The 21,829-nt window shown below is 46.2% G+C and overlaps 1 protein-coding gene across 1 annotated transcript in view; it reads left to right on the forward strand.

Annotated features, from left to right (window-relative positions):
- Positions 1-21,829, forward strand: part of LTN1 (listerin E3 ubiquitin protein ligase 1) — a 1,629,727-nt gene that overhangs the window by 1,309,453 nt on the left and 298,445 nt on the right. Inside the window, exon 23 of the mRNA XM_069636371.1 lies at positions 5,610-5,847. Coding sequence (XP_069492472.1) covers positions 5,610-5,847 — 238 coding nt within the window. The remainder of the gene's footprint in view (positions 1-5,609; positions 5,848-21,829) is intronic.

Here is a 21,829-nt window from a genome sequence, read left to right on the forward strand (position 1 = left end):
TTTCGAGCTAAATGCAGGATCTGTGGACAGTCCTGGAATACTCTGGGAGGCGTATAAGCCGGTCCTTCATGGAGGGATCTTAGCATGGACGTCTGCCCACAAAAAGGCACATCGTCAAGATATAGAAACGGCTGAACGAGAAATTAAAAACATTGAAGCACAATATGTGATTAGCACCTCAAAACAAATAGGGCCTTAATCCTTGCACAAAAAAAGCTACACAACATTACACTAAATTGTGCAAAACAGGCACACAGAACAATGAGAGCGAGACTGTATGAAACGGGCGATAAAGCCCGAAAGATGTTAGCATGGCTGGAAAGACGAGATGAGGGTCACCACCACGTCAGACACATCAAATCTGCACAGGCAGGCCTGGTGTCTACTGACCAAGGCATTGCTGAATGCTTTGCGTCCTATTATGAGATGCTATACAGCGCCCCCAATGTCTCCGTTGATAATACAATATTGGAAGGGGTTACTCTGCCCTCATTGGATGCTAATCAAAAATGATTGCTAGATGGTGACATTACAGAAGACAAATTAACCACTGCTATTTCGCAGCTCCAATCTGGGAAAACCCCGGGACCAAACGGTCTTCCAATAGAAGTATGGAAAAAAATTGAAAGTAACAAGACTATCCCTTACCTACTTCGCATGCTTATGCACGCAAAAGACCAGGGGATACTTCCACCAGATCTGCGAAAAGCCAATATAATAGTTATAGCAAAAGAAGGTAAACCACCGGATGAATGCGGTTCATATCGACCGATTTCTTTGATAAACCACGAAGCGAAAATTCTAGCCAAAGCACTTGCCAACAGATTAAAGGGCGTGATCATGTCCCTAATGCATCCGGACCAGGTGTGATCACGTCCCTAATCCATCCGACCAATGTGGCTTTATGCCACAGAGATCTATGCGTATGAACATCCGCAGACTCCACCTAGCATTAGAAAAAGCACCAGCCCTACAGGAATCCCTGGCACTGTTGGCAAATGATTTTGAAAAGGTGTTTGATTCTGTATATTGGGAGGCACTGTGGGTAATAATGCAAAAAATGGGATTCGGATACCAGTTCATAAGCTGGGTCCAGCTTCTCTACAATTCCCCTGAGGCGGAGGTCAGAGTAAACGGATAGCCCTCACAAAGCTTCAAGCTAGGAAAAGGCACGCAACAGGGCTGCCCCTTGTCCGCCATGTTGTTCGCATTGATAATCGAACCCCTAGCTATAATATTGAGGAATACGCGAACATGGTCTGGTGTCCGCTGGGCCCATGATTGGAAAGACAAAGTCTCCCCATACTCTGACGACCTACTGATCTATCTTAGCAACCCAGCCACTTCCTGTACTATAGTCACACAAATACTAGTGAAATATAAAATGTTCAGTGCACTGAAAGTGAACTGGGACAAATCGATGCTATTCCCAATTAAAGGGATATACTCTATACCTCCTGAGGGCTCCCCATATCGGGTCGAACTAAAACAGTTCCGATATCTCGGTGTTCAAATTACCGGCAAGCTTGATGACTATGTACCCAAATGATATCCGGTCATGAATAGGTTTGCCGAAGACGTTAACCACTGGGTTGCACTGCCACTAACACTACTAGGAAGGGCAGCACTGTTTAAGATGTTGGCTTTCCCTCGCTTCTTGTATATTTTACAGAACGCACCACTACACATTCCCACAACTGAATTCTCTAAAATTAACAGTACGTTACGTAAGCTGCTATGAAAAAGCAGACGCCCGAGAATAGCTTTGCGCACCCTCCTACATTCAGTGTGGGAAGGAGGGGTAGGTCTGACACATATACAAACATATTATTGGGGGAGCCAGATGGCGGTCATTAATGATATACTACACGGAAACTTAGAATTGCCACACATCCGAGCAGAATTGGCCACTGTCCAAGGCACATCCCCACTTGAAAGCCTCTACCAAGTAGTGCGCCACCCGCCCCCCGCACTATGACGACACGCTTTACACAGATATGGATGGAAACACATAAGCACATAGGATGGAACAACAAAATTACTCCAATACAACCAATATGGAGAAACACTTTCCACCCGAACTCCATAAGCTCCCGAGATGGCCGAATTGGGAAGTAGCAGGCATACTGAAGGTCAGTGATGTGATACAAGAGGACAAGCTTGTGCCCTTTGCTGACCTTTCAACTCGCTTTAATCTCCCAGCAACCGATAAGTATCATTACACCCAATTGTCCCACGCGATCCAAACCCACATGCCGGACCTAGCAAACCTTCCCGAATGTACCCCTATTGAAAGAAACATAGGGCCTCATTCCGACTTGGGCGGTAAGGGTTAACGGTCACCGGTAATGATGCCGGTGCCGGAAAACCTTTACCGCCCAATTCCGAGGTCCCCTAGCGGGAACCGCAAAGGACGTGTTGTCTGACCACATGTTCTCTGCGGTTGCCGTTAAGGGACCTTGGAGCTAATAACGGTACCGCAAATTGCGGTACCGTTACTAGCGCCTTCCCCATTCCCATTGAGCCCTATGGGGACTCAAATGGGAATGGTGAATGGTCTACAGAATGGGAATTTACTGGGTCCTCCAGGGTCGGAATCACCTGGTAAGCCCCCATTCTGCCAGACCGGACCCGGTTTGGAAGGCAGCCATAGTGCCAATAGCACCATGGCTACCACCCAACTCAGAATGACCCTCATAGTCCTAGATAGTGTAAACACTAAGACCACGTCGATTATGTACAATGCAATTTCCTCGTTTGCCACGTCAGAACTTAGAAGCCTGAAGTCCAAATGGGAAAAAGACATTGGCCCACTGCTGCCCGAAGACTGGGTCGCTGCTATGATGTATCCCCGGGAAACTGCAATATCAGCTAGGATTAGGCTCATACAACTTAAAGTGCTACACAGGATGTACTAGCCAAGGGTAATGCTCTACCGATGGGGCAAAATCACTGACGCCAGATGCCTGCGCTGTCAGCAGGAAGACGGCACCTTTTTTCACATCCTGTGGGAATGCCCAAGGATCCAACCATTTTGGCAAACATGTTGTGACAGGCTGTCGGCAGTTATGGGCCGCGTCATCCCCAGAGAACCTTAGCTGCTAATATTAGGGATAGAGGAGGAAGGGGAGATGACCCGTTTTGAAAAACTCTTGTTTTCAACAACCACTGGCCTGGCAAAGCTGTGGGGATCAGATGTTATTCCACACTTTGACCAATGGGTGGCGGACGTGGATGCATGCATTGCAATGGAACATAGAGTGTACACGGCCAGGGGTTCCCCTGGGAAAGCTCATAAAATCTAGCAGAAATGGGAAATGTTTTCATGAGAAGTGGATTACACTCTGTCAGATGGTGACGTGCATTTATTTGCTGTGAAACGTGATGCTGCACAGAGGATACATGAACTGTTGAGTAGCTGAACCCAAAAATGTATAACATGCATGATTATATGTAATTGTAATCATTGAATTGCATGTTGTTGGTCTCTATTGTTTGAAAACAATAAAATCTGTTATTAAAAAAAAAAAGAAACAGGGGGGCATTCAATCCCCAGCGCTCTCCAAGGAAACACAGGACTTGTGGCGCTGGGCCGTCGGACAAGGGATGTTCCTAGTCCCTCTTCACCTAGCAGGAGTCAAGAGTGGCAACTTCGGCAGGATCAGGTGGACCGCATCTTTGTCAAGTGGGGCAGGCCCCAGATTGATCTGTTTGCGGCGGCAAACTTCAAATGCCAGAAGTTTGCAAGCAGATTCCACTAACCGAGGAGCCTGGGGGACCTTTTCTCCTTACTGTGGAAAGGACTGTTTCTGGATGCATTTCCTCCTGCTCCCTCTACTGCGACGACTCATCAACACACTTATACAGTGTCACGGTAGGATGATACCCATCGCCCCGGCTTGGCGTAGGCAGATCTGGTAGCCGGACCTTATCAGCCTGTCTGTGTCGCTTCCGGTCAAGGTGCCAGTGTTTCTGGATCTTCTCACCAAAGATGGAGGCGCAATCCTGCATCATGAACCAGGATTGCTGAACCTGAGGGCTTGGCTCCTGCAGCACTAGAGTTTAGTGGATATGAGTTGCCAGCAGACCGCAGGGATGTCCTCTCCAAGGCCAGGACGTCATCGAACTTGAAGTGCTACGGTCATAAGTGGAAGCGTTTTGCAATGTGGTGCCGGTCAAAGAAGAATTACCCCTTTGAGGTTCAAGGACCCACAGATCCTGCCGTACTTGCCATCCTTTGCCAAGGCCGGACTGGCCAACGCCTCCATCAAGGTACATCTGGCGGATATCTCCCGCTACACCAGGTCACCAGGAAGATCTTCACTTTGGTCCGACCGGTCAAGGAGTTTCTCAAGACTTTTCAGGTCTTTCCAGCCAGTGAAGGCTCCTGCCCTGGCGTGGTAACTCATGGGGGCCCCCTTCTCGCCTCTGCATCAGACCTGGCTCAAGTTTCTCTCGTGGAAAATGGCTTTCCTTGTGGCCATCACCTCTGCCAGGAGGGTAGGTAAAATCCAGGCCCTGTCCTGCAAGCAGCCTTACCTGACTTTCCACGAATCGAGGGTGGTGCTGCGTATGCACCCCTCCTTCATGCCAAAGGTTCTGTCGCAATTCCACCTCAACGAGCCTTTGATGTTACTGTGTTTTCCCAAAACCTTTGTCTACAGTTGAATGGGCCTTGCACTCCCTGGACGTTGGCCGCGCCTTGAAGTTCTACGTGGCACGCAGAAAGTGTTTTCAGAAGACTTCACAGCTGTTCTTAAACTTTGGTCCTGTGAACCATGGGAAGGCCTTGTCTAAGGCTTCCATTTCAAGGTGGCTCACCGGCTGCATCACGCACTGTCATTGGTTGGCTAACTGACCACTGCCCAGTCGTCAGAGCCCACTCCACCAGAGCGATTGCTGCAACAACGGCATTCCTGTCTGGTGTGCCCGTGCTCGACATCTGCAGGGCTGCTACGTGGAGGTCCAAGCACACCTCCACGAGATTCTGTTGAGTCAACAGGGATTCCAGAGAGGAGTCCAGAGTCGGCCAAGCAGTGCTACGCAACCTGTTTGCTTGAGGTAAGTCTGTTGCAGGGGTAAGTGTAATTGCTTCTGTTGAGCCTTGCCTCCTCAGGCGGTTGTGTAATGTTTTACTTCTATGTATTCGTTATTCATGAGCATGTGAATCCATGCCAGACCCCATGCTGGAGAACTATAGTTACAGGTAAGTAACTTAAACCATTTCCTATTTAAGTGTGTTAGGTCTGTTTGGAAGAAGCTTTGTTCCCTCCATACTGAAAGGGTTTCCTGCTTTGGTCCCTGTGGGTTGAAGCGAGGGGTGCCTGGAGGGTCTGGTGAGGCGGCCTGTGACTGTCCTCTGCACACTGGCAGGATACTTTCTCACAAAAGCTTCCTGGTAAAAAAAGGCACATTGATTTTAAAAATGTAGTCTAATTTTGGCAAGTTGCACAGTGTGTATAAAAGATAATTAATCTCCCACACACCACTAAATTTCCTGTGATGTATAAAACTGAAAACGGTTCAGCTGTAGGCAATTTTTTAAAATGACATATTTTACCTTTCAATTCATTTGTTTCTTGGTGATTGTTTTTTTGTACTTCTAATAGGAGAATGCAAATGCCCATCCAGAGCATTGTTGCTAAATTCTATTCTGGCGTCCTTGGGGGAAGTTCTAACCTTCATGACGAAGGACCAGCTGTTGGACCACAGACTCAATGCAAAATTCATTGCTGGTCAGAAGACAAATCTCCCAGATAAACTGCAGACCTTGCTGAATACTTTGGTACCATTTCTGCTGCTTAAATCTAGGCCTATCCAAATCACGGTTTACCACTTGCTCTTCAAGTAAGTGCTGCTGAAAATTTATTTCATAATACAAGATACATGAAATGCTTGTCTTCGTTATTCCCCATTTTTCTCATGTAATATTACCTTTTATGTGCTGTCAAACGCCAGTAATAATAATTCAGAGCTTTGCCAAATATTTAGTGTACTTCTATTGTATCACATCGGAAAACACCTCTAAATCATTACAGCACCTTAGTCTTCAGACTTTCTCTTTTCCTCCCCACATTATTTGCCTTGCTGGTGGCACAGTTTCACAGACTCTGAGGTTTGCAGTGCCCTGCATTCTTTTCTGGCATTAATGTACATCCTTTTATGACTCATGGACTACCTGGCACCACCACCTCCATTAACGTCATTTGTGCAAGTGTTGGCCATCAGACTCTTTTAGTATAGTTGGACGCAGCCCTACCGATAAGGGGTTTATCAGCCTCTTTTACTACCCTAAAAATACTCAAATGCTCCCCAAAAATTTAAATAGGGAGTAAAAATACTCCCAATAAAAAAAAGGGGAATGGACACATAGGAGGGGGACACATAGGAGGGTGTGCCCCTGTGTTCTCCCAAACAGATGCATGGATGTGTTTAGACCATTCGTTCATGTAGTACCACAGGAAGAAATTACTAGAATATTGGAAGAGGTCAAATGTATCTTTTAATGTGCCTGAATAACTTGGTGCAAAGAAGTCTCTCTCACAAACATCTTTGTTTTACAGTTGAACATATTTTTACCCATTTATAAAGTACTCCCATTGGGAACAGTATACATGTTTTTACTCCCTATACAATCATTTTACTACCAACGTTCAAAAATAGGGAATAAAATACTCCCACAGGCTTAACACACTTTGAGGCTTTTGTTTTCTCTCTCACACACACTCCTATACAACCCTCTCCTCTGGTCTTTTTTTCACCCCTCCCATGGTCCTCTCTGTCTGTATTCCACTGCCTCACTTGTTCTTTCCTCACCTCAATTTTATTCTTGGCTCTCATTCTTTCACACTTCTTCACCACTGCTCTTCTTTCACCTCCTTTCTCCCACCTTTGCTCTCTTTCATCCTTTCCCCCTCACTGCATTGCCACACTCCAAACTGCATCCCCCTCTCCAAACTCCTGGCTCCCACATCACTTGCCAGCCTGCTCTCCTTTTACCCTTTGTTCTAGAGCTGCCTGGAGTGGCTAGTAGCTCAGATTTGTTCAGCTGAGGATTTTGCTTGAGCATACTTGGGGATTGGTTGCAACTCTTCTGAACTACAGATTCAGAATATATTTGTGATCGGTCAGCAGTCGGCCGAGTGCCTTCACTAGCATCATCCTCCCATCTTTGTATAGTTACGTAAGGGTTCCTGTTGTCTAGGTCTCTGCGGTTGTGAGCATGCTAGACCTGTGGACCGCTAGCAGAGTAGCTCTCACAACCTTGTCTTCCAGTGAACTAGACTTCTCTACGGTTGTCTTGACATTTGAAAATGTCTCTGATGGCAGCTCTGCAAACTTCGTGGTTTTTCACCCAACCTCTGCTATATTTCCCAAGGTTGACTCTTTTCTATGCAGCCAAGGAATTTCTGGGACAGCTGGGTTGGTTAAACAAATGAGGCTATGGATGGACCAAGCAGCCTGGGGTATTTGCTATTAGCTCCTCTAGTGCCTGCATCACAGGCAATCCCTGGTCCCATGGTCACTCCAGTCCCACCCTTTAGCATGATACGTTGTTACAGATTGTAATGGAAAGGTAGTCCCTTTTAAATCCAAAGGATCTGAGTTATAATACTAGCTCCTCGAATGGACCAAAACTGGATTTTCGTGTGTAACTCACTTTATCTAGTTTTCCTTCTGTTTGTTTTTCTGCTAAGCGAATGAATAAACACCATTGTAAAGTACTTGTCTAAGCCAAAAGGACTGCCCCACAGAGGAGGGCTGCTACTACTGGCCTAACTGCATGATTTGGGAAAATAAAATATGTATTGTTATCCTGCCTTCCCTACCTGACCAATATGGTGTGATTCTAGTCACATCTGTTAAGCTCCTACTCCAGTTTACCTATCTCCCAAACATAGGAACATTTAGAAATAAATGAAACATTGGGATACACACTACATTAAATATAACTAATCCACTCTGATCCATTCTAACAATAGTTTTAACTATAGGGAAATCAATGAGTGCCATCTAGTGTGGAGCACAATCTTATACCAAATACAATGGTTAGGGTGGTATAGAATAATGGCTAAATCCGATTTTGTGGGGAGGCATGAACTAGTGGGTAAATCAGATTTTGGAACCAGAAGGTTTGGATGATAATCTTTTGCATCCTTTGGGTTAAACAATTGCTGTCCATATGCTGCTGCTTGCAATCATTGTGGACTGCTTTTGCAACACCTGCGATGTAACCAGTCTGACAAATGATCTGTTAAGTTAGTCTTTTGCTTTTGGTAGCTTGAGCATCAGCACCTAATCGTTAACTCACTGTTTATTTACAGGCAGCAGTGTTAGATTTCCATTAAATACACTGACCCATCATTGGGGTTGAGGATCATTTGATGGCCCTTCTTTTAATGCCACTGATAGGGGTCTGAGGTTCTGTGATGTCACTTGAGTGATCCCTTATGATTTTAATAATGCCAATATCTCTACCCCCAAACCCTAATTCCTCCAGCCTTTTTGTCCGAAAATATAAGAATGTAATGACATAAAATGAACACTGTTGGGAAATATTATAGAAAAGAAAAAAGAAAAGACATCCGGGGAAATGGAGGTGATTTAATGAATAACTTTGTAACCAGAAGATCTGTTTCGTAATCTGGGCTTCCCTCCTTAACCAAAGTGGTTTGACCTTGAGCCAAACACTTTTTCACTGTGCTTCAGTTCTCTCATTCTATCCATTGTAAGGGAGTCGAAGGAGGAGGCTGTCACACTGGTGGCATGGTTGTTGGCATAAACATGTACTATACCGGAAATAAAGAGAACACCTACCTCTCCCTACACTAAGAGGGGTTTCCCTACCTTAATTAAAATACTAAGCATTTGGTCAGGATGTCTGTGTCTCCCTTCCTCAGGCCTTTTTCAGGCTTACTTTACAGTTCACAACACCAGCAGGATTGTCTCCCTTCCCCTGGCCTCTTTAAAATGTCGGCACATTTCACAATACCAGGGGGAATGACTGCCTTCCTCTGGCCTCTTTCTATGATTTGTACACTTCTCCCCAACGTAGACTTGGCTTCGAGTCTTGTGGGTGTGGATCCTAGAACCCTACTATTCTCTGCTGGTAGTGTGGCAGACCGGGTTCACTAACCTGCCAGGTAATGCGACTGTGAAGATGACAGATCAACTTTGCTTCTTGTGGGTGCGGGTCCCATCTCCACCCTTCTTATCTGGACCACTAGCCTTTCTTCTGTATCCACAGACAGGCCATGTTGGCCCCTACCTTCAGGGAGCTTTGCTGTGGGCTCTGGTCGGTCCTGCTACTCGCCTTTGGCCCTGGCTTGTACGAAGGTATCATGAAGTACGACACAGACAACAGACTTCAAGTTCAAACAAAGGATATTTATTAACTTATATGTCAGGATGGTTGAAGGCCTAACTTGCCCTATGCTAAGGTGGGATTTCCATGTCTGAATAAAACTAAGGAAAGTCTAAAGAGTTCAACTTAAGTCAGTCTGTTTCCAAAATCTATCCTTGACCTCATCTGTACAATTAACCAATGTGTAGGGATGTCAAAGTCAAAAGTAAGTGTTTAACTCAAAGCTCTGAGCTTCTTCCAGCCACAGCTTTCGTTCAGCTCCCCTTCCCCAAGCATAAGAAAGTTCCATGTAAAAAGTCTTAAAGTTTACCTTTCTCCAGTTCAAGGAAATATAGTTCAGAACCAATCCTTGGGGATCCCTTCTCCAAGTTTCAAGTAACACAATCCAAAGCAAAGGGGTCTTGAGACTCTGGTCCCAAGACAGCAGGTGTAGCCCCTTTAGATCTCAGGATTCCCTTCCCCAAGACTTCAATGGCTTTAATTATACTTTTCTTAGTCTTTAACAAAACACCAGGTCAACCTGGCCCTTGTTCTGGCTTCCCTCGCCAGCTCCTTTGCAGTGGTTTGCAGGCTTTTTTCAGTGTCCTTAGCTTTCACCATTCAGGGCTCTGTGGTCTAGGCGCAGTTGTCAGACCACACAGTCCACCGATCACAGGTCATGCAACCAGGAACCCTGGGCTCCCCAGCCCACACACACAGGTCACTTGGTACTTATTAATGTGCACCAAGTCACTGTCACTTGATTACTTTTATTGGACTCTTGGCTCAGGGTGTATTTGTGTGCTACTCTGGCTTCTCCTTGCTCACCTTGTGGCTTTGCCACCATGTATCACACACCCTTTGCCAACCTGTAGCCTTGCCACACTGCATTCACTTCAGCCTTTAATGCATTGGACTTCAAGGTTTGGGTTAATTTGTTGTGCCACATATATTTAAAGTTCACTTTCAGCTCAGAGTTCAATGCTCGCTTATGTTGCTTAATTAAGTTCAATGTTCCCTGTATACTTGTTCACTTTAATGTTAAAATGCTATTTAATTCGGTATTCAATATGCACTGTTTATTTTCTCCAATGTTTAGTTTCTATTTAGCTTGGTATTCAATGTTCATTGGGTTTTCAATGTTCCAAATAGTTTGGTATTCAATATGCGGTTAATTGTTTACTTTCATTTGACTGTTACTCACTTGTGGTCCTTTAGGAGTTCCCCGGTACTGGAGCGCCTCTCCGACACCTGCCTGCCTTCTCAGCATCCTCCCAGTGGTTCCTGCAACTTCCTTTCCCTCTTGAAGTTGGGAAAACCCATTGTTGCAAACTCTGCTCATTTGCTGTGTGCTCTCTGCCTCACACTGGCACCTTTGACGCTTGTTTGCATACACAGACATCGTCCTTGGCATTCCAGGCTCCTTAGCAGCTCCTGCTGCACAAGCTGAGGTTTGGAGGCTCCCAGGGTCGTGGGAAATACGGAGCCCACTTACATTGGGTCCCACAAGCCCTCTGGGACTTCTGCCAGTGTCCTGGTTCTTTCTCCTGGGCGACCACGCCTGCCTTCTTACATGGGTCTGCTGTTGCTCCTCCACACTCTGCTGGGCTGGTCCCGCTTTATACACCTGCAGCCTCTTGACAGGCTGCCGGTGTGGATGTCTGATTAGCCCTGCCTGACCACAATTAAAGGGACATGCCTGACCCTCACAGTTCCTTTCAGGTATTTTCTTTGTCCCAGTACCAAAGTGGTGTAAAGGTGTAGTCTTCATCACTCTTAGTTGCCTCTTCTTGGTCTCAGTACTGTCAAGTGTTACATGTGAGAATTTAACGGGAACTGGCTAATAATAGCCCACAAAGGTTGGGGGGGAGGTTTAGGGTGGTTGTCAATAGGGAAAGGGGGATACCATGTCTCTCTGAAGGTCACCCCACACTGCCAGTCCTCAAGGACCATCCACCCACGTGATCCTCCCTCGCTTCTCCACCCCAAGGGTCAGGATCCAAGAGCAATGGCCTTTCCCTTACCACCTTTGCAGAGGATCCAAGAGGAGTAGGAGTGCGAATACCCTGAGGTTTCTCACACTTGCCTTCCATCGACTTTGTTCCAGCTACAGCGGCTCAGCAGCTACATGTTACCTCCTGGCTGCTCGACCGAAGCGGACCGTCCAATCCTTCTTCCTCTGTCAGGTAAGTGAGCTGCTTTACAGTAGGGGGAAGGGTCTTTCCACTCCCGACCCTTGAGAGACGCTTCGCCTTCTTGCCTCGCATTCCGATCCGCCTTCTCTCCACCACACTGCCAACCAGCTTGCAGCTCCTCGAGGGAGGGTTGTACTTCTTTTTCTGTTTTCAGTCTTCTGTTTTGAATGTGACTTGACCAATAGGAATTTGGGAACCACTAGAATGTTCACTAGTGGTTCCAGGAGTGCTCGGCATGCTTGCCTCCTTGTGTCAGTACCTGTTCTATAGTCCTCCTTTGTAATGTAATGTGATGAATTTGTAGAGCGCAGACTAAGGCTCTTGGAGAGAGACATTTCTGGACTCAGGAACTGTCAGCATTTCTTTAGAGGTGTGTTTTTAAAGCTTTACGGAACCGGAGATCTCCTGCGATCGCCTGTATCGAAAAAGGCATTGCATTCCAGAGAGTGGGGGCTAGGAACGAAAACGACCGACCCTTCCCATCCAAGCTTTCTGAGGAATTTTCAACAGCAGTTGGGTCTCTGAACGCAAGCACTGAGTGGGCAAGTAGCGCTCAAGTTTGGCTTGAAGGAAGACAGCACCCGTATTGCGAATCGCTCAATGAGTAATACATAAAATCTTAAACTCAATACGGGTTTTAGCAGGTAGCCAGTGGAGCTGTCGCGGTAGAGAAGTAGAGGGAGTCAGCTTTGGGTGCAACTAAGGCCAATCGCACTGCAGAATTTTGGAGAAGCTGCAGGCAATGAATCAGATGGGCCTGCTGGCATAAGTAGATCCTGTTGCAGTAATTAATCGATCTAATGATGGACGTGGTGACCACCTTAACCCTGCAATCCCCAGGGAGGAAGGGGCGTGATTTCTTGAGTACTTTAAGCTTAACAAGGAAGACGATACAGACTGCATTGATCCGTGCTTCTCTCAACCCTGATGAAAGAAATTTCACACTCAGGCTTTTAACCAATGTACTGGGAGCCGGGCAGGGGCTGAGAGAGTCCGGCCAATACTCAGCATTCCCACTGACATTGAGTGTCTGAGAACCTACTACCAAAACCTCAGTCTTCAACCCATTTAAGTTGAGTCAGTTGTTTGACATCCAGCTCCCAATAGCTGAGAGGCAGACTCTTAGTTTAGAAGAAGGCTCTGTTAGGGGAGTATCCAGACGAAACACCAATTGTGCGTCGTCCACATGTGTATAAAAAGGGACCCAGTGCTTGGCGATGAGGTAAGCCAGAGGACGTAAATACAGATTAAATAGCAAGGGCAGATACCTGAGGCACACCACAAGAAAGTGCAGTGGGTGCAGAACGACAGGAGCAGAAAGAGATCGCGCTGCAAGGGAAGATGCAAACCAGGCCAGCGGGATGCCGGAGATCCCTACCTATTCTAGGCGGCGCACAAGAGTGTCATGGTCCACTGTGTTGAAAGCTGCAGATAGTTCGAGGTGAATCAGTACCCTGACCCCTCTCATGATCTGATCCTGGAGCATTGCTAAGTTATCCAGGAGTGATATCAAGTCGGAGGTCGAAAACCTGATTGAAATGAGTGCAAACAATTGTTTGTTTCCAAAACAACGGCATACAGTAGGAGTTAAACTCACTTCCATGAGTTTCATAAGGAGTGGAAGCAAAGATATGGGACGGTAGTTAGTCACCTGTCATGAATTAAGGTTTGGCTTTTTCAAAAGTGGGGTATAGTAACTAGTAACGAAGAGCCGCCGTAAATACGGGCATAGCACTCAGAGGGACGGCCTGAAAAATGTGCAGGGGCACAGCATCCGTAGGAGATGCTGATCTGAGTTTACTTAAGGCCTTAAATACAAAAGCATCATTGATTGTTCAAATTGAAAAACCTCAGTAAACGTTGTACTGAGGATCTCCTCATTCTAATCAGGGTTAGCATGAGTCTGGCTCTCATTAGTGATAGACTGACAAATATTTTCATTAGAAAACTTGCTGATAGCATCACATTGAGTCTGTGGGGCAGAGGAGAGTTCCTTTGTACCTGTGAATAGTTGGTGCGCAGAACCCGTGCGCAGAACCAGCTGCAGACGTAAGACAGTTGGCATAGAACACAGAGTTTGCTGTTTTGATTGCTGTGTGGTAGTGAATCACTTCAAATTCATACGCATCTCTAGCATTTTGGTCATAATTGGCCCGCTACCTACGTTCGTGGCAGCAGCTTTGTTTACAGGCTCAAAGACTGGGGGTAAACCATGGTGCTGAAGGTTTCCGACGGCCAAACCATGTCTCGATAGGTGCAAACAAATCTACTATGTCTGTCAGAGCATTGATCAAGGCGCTACACAGCTCTAGACCACCGACTGCTGTGGGATGATTAGTACTAGTGGTTAAACGGTCTGCCAGTAAGAATGGGTTCGAGGGCATGGTCAGATCATATCACCTGAAGGGGGCTGAAAGTGGCCGTCAGTAATATTTCAGAGAAAATAAGTTTGAGCGTGTTGCCACCAGAATGCGTAGGGAGATGATTTTGCTGTGACAGAGAAAAATCTTCTAGGCTTGCTACCATATTTTTGCCATGCACGTCAGTCGGATCATTAGTGTGGGTATTAAAATCCTCCATGATAACGAGGGGAGAGTAGGTAATAGCGAAGTCCACAGTAAGTTGTGAGAAGTTATTTACAAAGTTGTTTTATCCTTGAGCAGGCGGCCGTATACAATTAAAATGGCCACTGAAGTGTTGGGTGTCAACTGAACTCTAATTAATACGAGGTAAGGCATGAATTACAGGAACAATAGTACAATTAATGATAGCTCGATGAATTAAAGCAAGGCCTCCTCCCCTAGAGGGCAGGGGTCAATCTAGAGACAGCAGTTTGTTAGCATCCAACAACCTCTGTGTGATGTCAGGATTTGAATATGGGGAAAACCAAGTCTCCGTAAGACAGAATAGGTCTGGGACATTCTCTTCTAGAATGGTGTAGATGCGAGCCTGATGTGCCCCTGCTGATCTAGCATGGATTAAAAGACCTGTAAGAACATTGGGCTAAGTGCCATCAGTAGTGTGGCTTATGATATTTAAAATAGTTTTGGCATTCATCTGGTTCCGTGCAGCTTTCACTTTAGTAAGCTTACCAGAACTGGAATGCGAGTCTTTTTAATGTTCCTAAAGGAAGACCAGTATTGGCAGGGGCTAAAATAAGAAGCAGCTCATCTTGCAAATAAGTCTTCCTAATTATTTCTTTACATCGCGCAAAGTGTGGAAATAGGAAGTCCTTATTCTGGCACAGATTGGTGGCCCACGGCCCTGCCTTGGACCGGATGTGGCCAGACGTGATTGCCTTAGACTAAACTCTTCTTCGTCCTAGTACTTCTACAATACTTACCCCTTGGGTCGACTAGATTCTTCCTTGTCACAGTACTTATGATTGTGGTTACATGGCCCATGTACGTGAGGTGACAATGCAAGGGTGGGGTATCTGAGGGGGATTGGACTGGAGTATACCACGTTTTCATTGGATGGTTGTCCCTGGTCCCACGGTGGGGTCCGTCCCCATTAGATCTTCCGGCTCAGTACCACCCCAAGGGGACTATCGGGTAGCAGCCTAACCTCCTTGGCCTCATGTGAAGGGGCTATCCCTCTGGGTGAAGTGACGACATCCAAGGATTTGTGACATACCCTTCCCCTAATCCGTCTGGCTTCCTCATCTCCTACAGGAAAATGGGACAGGAAATCCATGTTTCCCTGTTCCTTTCCCCTTCTGTGTTCAATTTTAAAACAGACGGGTTGGAGATCAAGGAACCAGCACATTGTTCTTGGGTTTGTGTCTTTCCTAAGACTGTGCCATGTAAGGGGTGAATGGTCTGTAACTAAGGTACATTTTCGACCTGCAAGTTTATACCTGAGGTAGTTTACGGCCCATTTTATCGTTAGAGCCTCCAACTCGATGGTAGGGTAATTTCTCTCTCGAACAGTTTTCGGCTGATGTAAAGTACCAGATGATCCACCCCATCATATTCTTGCAATAAAACTGCCCCTATCCCTACTTTTGAGGCTTTGCTTTGAAGCACAAACTGCCTTATTAAAGTTAGGGACTTTTAGGATGGGCTCGTTACACAGAATGGACTTCAGAGTATCAAAAGAGGCCTGATCTTTTTTCCATTGTAACTTCTGGGGTTCGACATTGTTTAACTTATCAGTTAAACAAGAGGTGATGGCGGTGTAATTGAGGCTAAACCTCCTGTAATAATCAGTAAGACCTAAGAAGGCCCTCAGATCTCTTATAGTCTTGGGAATTGGTGTTTCTTGAATGGCTCACACTTTTTCTAGTTGTGGCTGAACCAGTCTTTCTCACAACGAAACCCAAGTACTCAACTGCCGATGGGGACAAGTGGCATTTTGTGGGGTTTGCGGTTAGGCCAGCTCATTTTAGGGCTCCGGTAACTTCGTATAGATGGTGTGCTATAAATGAACATTTTATCCAGATAAGCGCTGCAAAAAATGGAAGAGGGACGCAAGATCTGGTCCATTACCTCTGGAAAGTGGCGGGTGCGCTGTGAAGCCTGAATGGTAGGACCGTAAACTGAAATAGTCCTGTAGGGGTGGAAAATGCTGTTTTTTCTTTGTCCTCTGGATTGAATGGTACCTGCCAATAGACCTTGGTAAGATCAATCGTGGACAGGTAGGCGGCCATGCCGAGTCGACAAATAAGAGCGTCAATCCGAGGCATTGTGTAATTGTCGAACTGAGACGCAGTGTTGTGTCTTCTTAAGTCTATGCAAAACCTACACAATTGATCAGGTTTTGCCACTATGACTTTTGACGAGGACCACAGACTCTGGGATGGTTCGATGATATCCACGTCCAGCATTTTCTCCAGCCCTTGGAGGTCTATTTATTTTCTTAAGGGATCCAGGAAGGTTTAATGTTAATACATTTCTCAGGAGGAGTACTTATCTGATGAAAAATCCCCTTCACTCTCCCAGGTTCACAGCTAAAGACATTGGGGAATTGATCTACCAGATCTTGGATGTCTTGTTGATGGGATGGCAGGTCGTCTACTGGTACTAAACTGAACCCTTCTGTTTCTTCTGACAAGAGACTGGCCATTACCATGGAGGAGGAATCCACTGGGTCATCTTTCTACTCTTTTAAGAAGTTAACATGGTATAGCTGAGTCTTAAGCCTTCTATCAGGTTGGGAGACGCGATAGTTAAGAGACAGTCTGTTCCAGTATTTCATAAGGCCAGTGCCACCGAGAGAGCATTTTCTGTTCAGAGGTGGGCAGCAGAACTAAGGCCTTCTGTCCACAGAGAAAGATCAGGTGACAGTTCTTTTGTCATGGCACTGCAAACAAGATAAGAGACCAAAAGACAGGGACATGAGCAAAAGTTTATTTGTTTCAAGTGGACTCAGGTTCTACCCAGCAATAGCTGTGCTGATGTGAGCCATTTACAGAAAGAAAATGACATCCTTTTATGGGCTCCAGTTTACATGAGTTCTGCTGCAATTGTGATGTCATAGATGACAGTGTACAGCTCCATGCTACGTATAGGGTTTTCTGTGAAAACATACATTACTGTGAGTGATTCCGACCTTGCAAGAAAACACACTGCTCGTACTGAAAGGAAAACATTCCTACCAACATTATCTTTTGTTTTTATAAACGAGGGCTACTTGCATAGCGGCATGTTTTTACAGGTTGTTTAGGGTAACCCTTTCCTGGTACATCTCCTGTGTCATAAACTATTCTTCTTATGAGTATGTATGTTTGTGAGTCCCATGATGTTAGGCAGAAACATGTGCAGTACCCTTAGGGAACACTGCAAAAGATTTAAGTCTACTGGTGTTGGCAGTAAACCCACTTGGTAGCAGTCTTTACCACCCAGATTTACCTGGTAGCTGTGGCTGAGCAGTCAGACTTCTCTCAAGAAGAGTTAGGCAGTATGCAAAGTATACACAATAGGCACACCAATACAAGCAAACACTGACCAGAGCTTTGGTATCAAAGTATATAATTATTTATTTAAAAACACACTGTTTGAAACACTGCAGCACTCTTATTGTAAAATATTCTAAACACAGTTACTATTGTAATATATACACCCCTTTTCCTTATCAGATAAGTCACAGTAAAACACCACTTATTTTCATACAGAGGTGAGCGCTTAACTAGATGGCACTCCAATAAGTTTGTGAAAAAGGGATTGAAAAAGACAGAATATGGAAAGGTACACCACTCTACGATTCAGGAACACTGTTAGCAAGGCAGAAGAGCAAAAGTCACTGGTGAGCCAAAGTCCAAAGGCTGGGCCCACACTTGGAGAGAGCAGAGCACAAGTGCGCCCAAGATCACACAGTTACACTAGGCTTTGAAAGTCTTGCAGAGGGTTCAAAAAAGAGTTTAGAGAGGTTTTAGGAACTTTTAGCCAGGGTGTCCCAGGCTAACCCAGGTTCGAAAGCCGGGGTCTAAATCTACCCCGTGCAGTCGGTAGCAAGGGAAGCCGGGCGGGACACGGTACCTTAAGTGGGAAGGATCCTCCAGCGGTGGCAGTTGCTCCTGGCAGTGGGTGCAAGTCGCGTCGTCGTCCAGGGGAAGAGAATATCTCGACTTGGAGGAAAGATGAAGGTCGTTGCACTACCAGGGAAGAAACCAGCCGCAGAGTTTTCCGGTTAAAGGTGGTACCTTTTTTCGCGGTCGTGGTAAAACGTGGTATCCCGGTTGCCGGGGTGCTTGGCACAGGCAAGGCGGCCACGGGGTATGTCGGGAAGGCGAAAAGACAGTGAAACTGGTTATCCCCACCAGTCAAAGGAAGAAGACTCTCCCGCGGGAGATCTCCTCTGTCGTTGAGAAAAGTGGTGAGACGGTCCAGCAGGGCTCCACCGGTGGTGGTGTCGTTGCAGGTCGGCTCAGCTTCTCCCTCGTCGGATTCTTAGGTCCTGTGGCGACTTCTGAAGTTCCAGTCCTCAAAGCCCTGCTTTTATGCAGAAAACCCACATTCACTCAGCCTAGCTGTCACTCAAACATGCTAAGCGGTGAGCCGGCCGGCTCACCACTTGGGCCAATCAGGACGGAGTGCGACTTGAGTTGCCTAGGCAACTCAGTCCAGGGTGCCTAAATTCCCCTCCACCCCTCCTAAGTACCCCAGACAGAGTGGCACCACTTTGGAGGGCTTCTTTGGAGAAGCCCGCCAAAAAGTGGAACAAAGGGCTCGACTTGGGTTGGAGTCACAGAAGAGAACACAAACGCCATTTTAGAATCAAGTTTTGGCAAAAAATACCAACCAGAGAATTAATATTAATTAAATAAACCGGCGATATGTTCGAAGCTACCGTAAATAATTAAATAAAGGTAGTAGCCTAAAACAATGGGAAATCCCATAGGAAAATATTCGCGGTTGAATATAAAAAGTAGTATCCACTGCCACCAGCCAAAACTCGATCAGGGTGGACGGAGACGTGCCCCCTCGACTAACAGACCCCGGGGCAATTGAATTGCCCCAGCCAGTACGTCCACAATATGATGGTTTGTACTGGTTCTGTTCAGAATTTAAGACTAGTAAAGTCAATGGTGACTTTACATGCCCTGGGAGACAGTAGTCAGTCCCAGGGTATGGAGTCTATACTGGGGGGGTCACTATGACACCCCTGTGTCACTGCACTGAGGGTGCTGTGTAACGCACATCACAAAAACACATGAAGCCCTATGGAGTAAAAGACCCCATAGCCCATTAAACACATCTAGATTCAAAGAAACACACTCAAATCATGCTCAAGAGTGAGGGTAAAAGAGTCTCACTCTTGGCAGGACAAAAAAATAAACCCCGAAAGTCCAGCAAAGCTGCTGGGGGACTCACTAGATTAGGAAATTCAGCCTAAACAGAGAATTCTCCCTAACAGATGCAATTATAGAACTGCAGACGAAAACATTTGATTGCGCGTGTTCAAGCCAAGGCTGTAATAACAATGAGCTAATTTCTTTGCAACAGCAAACTCTGCACTCTTGTGCGGCAATTCCCTGCAGCTCCAAATAGATTTTTGCAAGATGGAGTGATTTCATGAAACAAAATAGGTGAGCTAAAGGCTAACATGAATAAATGCATTTTCAGTGTTGTTGGGCCTTAGCTAGGTGAGCATGGACTATATCCCTCACCATAGTCATATGTTCCTTAAACTGCTGCACCGCTTGCGACAGTGGTAAGATAGCCTCCACGCTCTCTTTCCAGATGTCCCTTAGTATGTCTGTGACATTTCTGTGAGTGCACCCTGTAAGGGAGGCATGGTATCACAAGTATGACACTGACACAAGAGGTACAATTTCAAAACCTTTATTCAATTTTCAGGGTTTGGAAAAAACTCCTGCTTTGCCCTACAGCTATGATGGGGGTAGTCTATACAATCTAATAATAAAGAAAACACAGCCCCAGCCAGTCTCTGTCAAATCAAAATGGCCTACACTAACAAAACCCAATGCCTGCCCTATCTCTTATACAAAAAGTGTGTAAGGGGAAATGGGTCAGCTCTCCTCCCCACGTTGGACAGCACAGAGTAAGATGGCCCCCATAGACAGGATGACACTCTCAGGCTCTGGTTCTCAAACCAAAGGCAGTTTAAAATGTGGGTCAAGGCCCGCCTGGCCTTCCATGTTAAAGTCTCTAATTCCAGGTTAAAAGAATTCTTTCACAATCCAACAAAGGTTCACGCAGGTCTCCCTCTGTCGGCTAAGACCTTTCAAAGCAAAAAGTTCACGTAGGTCTCCCTCGGTCAGGCTCAGACCTTTTAACCAAAACACTTGCAGGGGGCTCCCTTCCCCAAGCTTAATTCATATATATTTTTTTTAGCAACTTAATTTACATTTTCAAGAGCATGAATTACAGGCATGCATACATTAGAGAGTGACAAACAATAGCCTTGCCTATGTCTTCCCCTTTATTCGCTCCAGTCTTTAAGTTCCATTTGCTCATGAGTTTTAACTGTTAGAACTCCGCCTCCCACCCCCAACATAACCTCCAAACATTTGGGTGCAATACTACATCTTTCCCGGCTTTTCTAAGTGTTCTCCGGGCTTGGTCCCCCTTTCGGCCCAAGGTTCGCACTATCAGATAACAGAGACTTTGCAAAAATGTAGGCTTCAAATACATCTGTTCCTTGTCTGTGAATTCATGCAATGGCATCCAAGTATTCTGATGAACCATGAGTTATTGCCGTTACTTTTTCCATGGCCATCACTCCCCATAGCCTCTCCCTCCACATGGCTACTACCGGCCCTTGCTTGTTCTTCCATGCTTGTGCCAAGGTGATTCTAGCCGCGCTCAGCATGTGGGTAATAAGGCTGGCTTTAGTCCCAGAGTTCGCATAGCACCCCTCGACTGCCTCCCCCAGTAAGACTACCACCGGGTCAAAAGGCAGTTGTGCCCCCCGTTATCTCCTTGATATGGCTCAAGATCTCCTTCCAGTAAGTCTCTGCCACCGGAAAAGACCACCACATGTGAATTAAATCCCCAGGTAGTCCGCAGTTCCTCCAGCAATTCATGGGGCAATCTGGGTTAATGGAGTGCATGCGTGATGACGTCATATACCTCTGCAGACAAAGTTTGTATGCCGCCTCTTTAATTGAAGCGCATTCAGAGCTTTTGGTGGCTCGATGCCATATGCGGCACCAGGTCTCCCCAGTGATTGGTCTCCCCACACCTGCCTCCCATCTTTGCAAATACAAAAGAGTTTCTTCTGGGTCCACCACCCCCATCAGCCGATACAATTTCGACACCCCTTTTTCAGGCTGGCCTTCTTGTATCGTAAGCTCCAACCCTACTGGATCCCGAGTTGCTCCCTCCCGGACCTTCGTGTTAGAAATCCAGTGTCCAAGTTGGATATAATGGAATCGTTCACACTCCAGTATATCAAAGTTAGCCTTGCAGCCCTCAAATGTTAGGGGTGTTCCTTCTTCATAGAGATCCTTCAATACCAGGGTTTGCTCCCTTCCCCCCCAATGTACCCAAAAGTCGGCCTGCATCCCTGGGGTGAAATCTGGGTTATGAGCAACCGGTGCGAGAGGACCTCCCCTTAATGCTTTGTCCCAATACCATAGAATGGCCCTGGTTGACTCCAGTAATGGGCCCTCTTTGCCTCTATGTCGTGCTGCGAGAAAACCCAGGCTACCCAGGGGAGTCTTAGTTGCTTCTCTTTCGAGGGTTGCCCATCGGTTGTGGTTTTCTCTAGGTGGCCATTGTAACATAGGTGCTACCTGTGCTGCCCATAATTACCTGTAGCGTTCTGGAATCCCCAGGCCCCCCAGAGCTTGTGGACACTCAGTTTCTTTCCCCTTCAAATGGAG

Source organism: Ambystoma mexicanum, chromosome 7p, assembly GCF_040938575.1.
Source record: "Ambystoma mexicanum isolate Mex_15411 chromosome 7p, UKY_AmexF1_1, whole genome shotgun sequence".
Taxonomy (NCBI): domain Eukaryota; kingdom Metazoa; phylum Chordata; class Amphibia; order Caudata; family Ambystomatidae; genus Ambystoma; species Ambystoma mexicanum.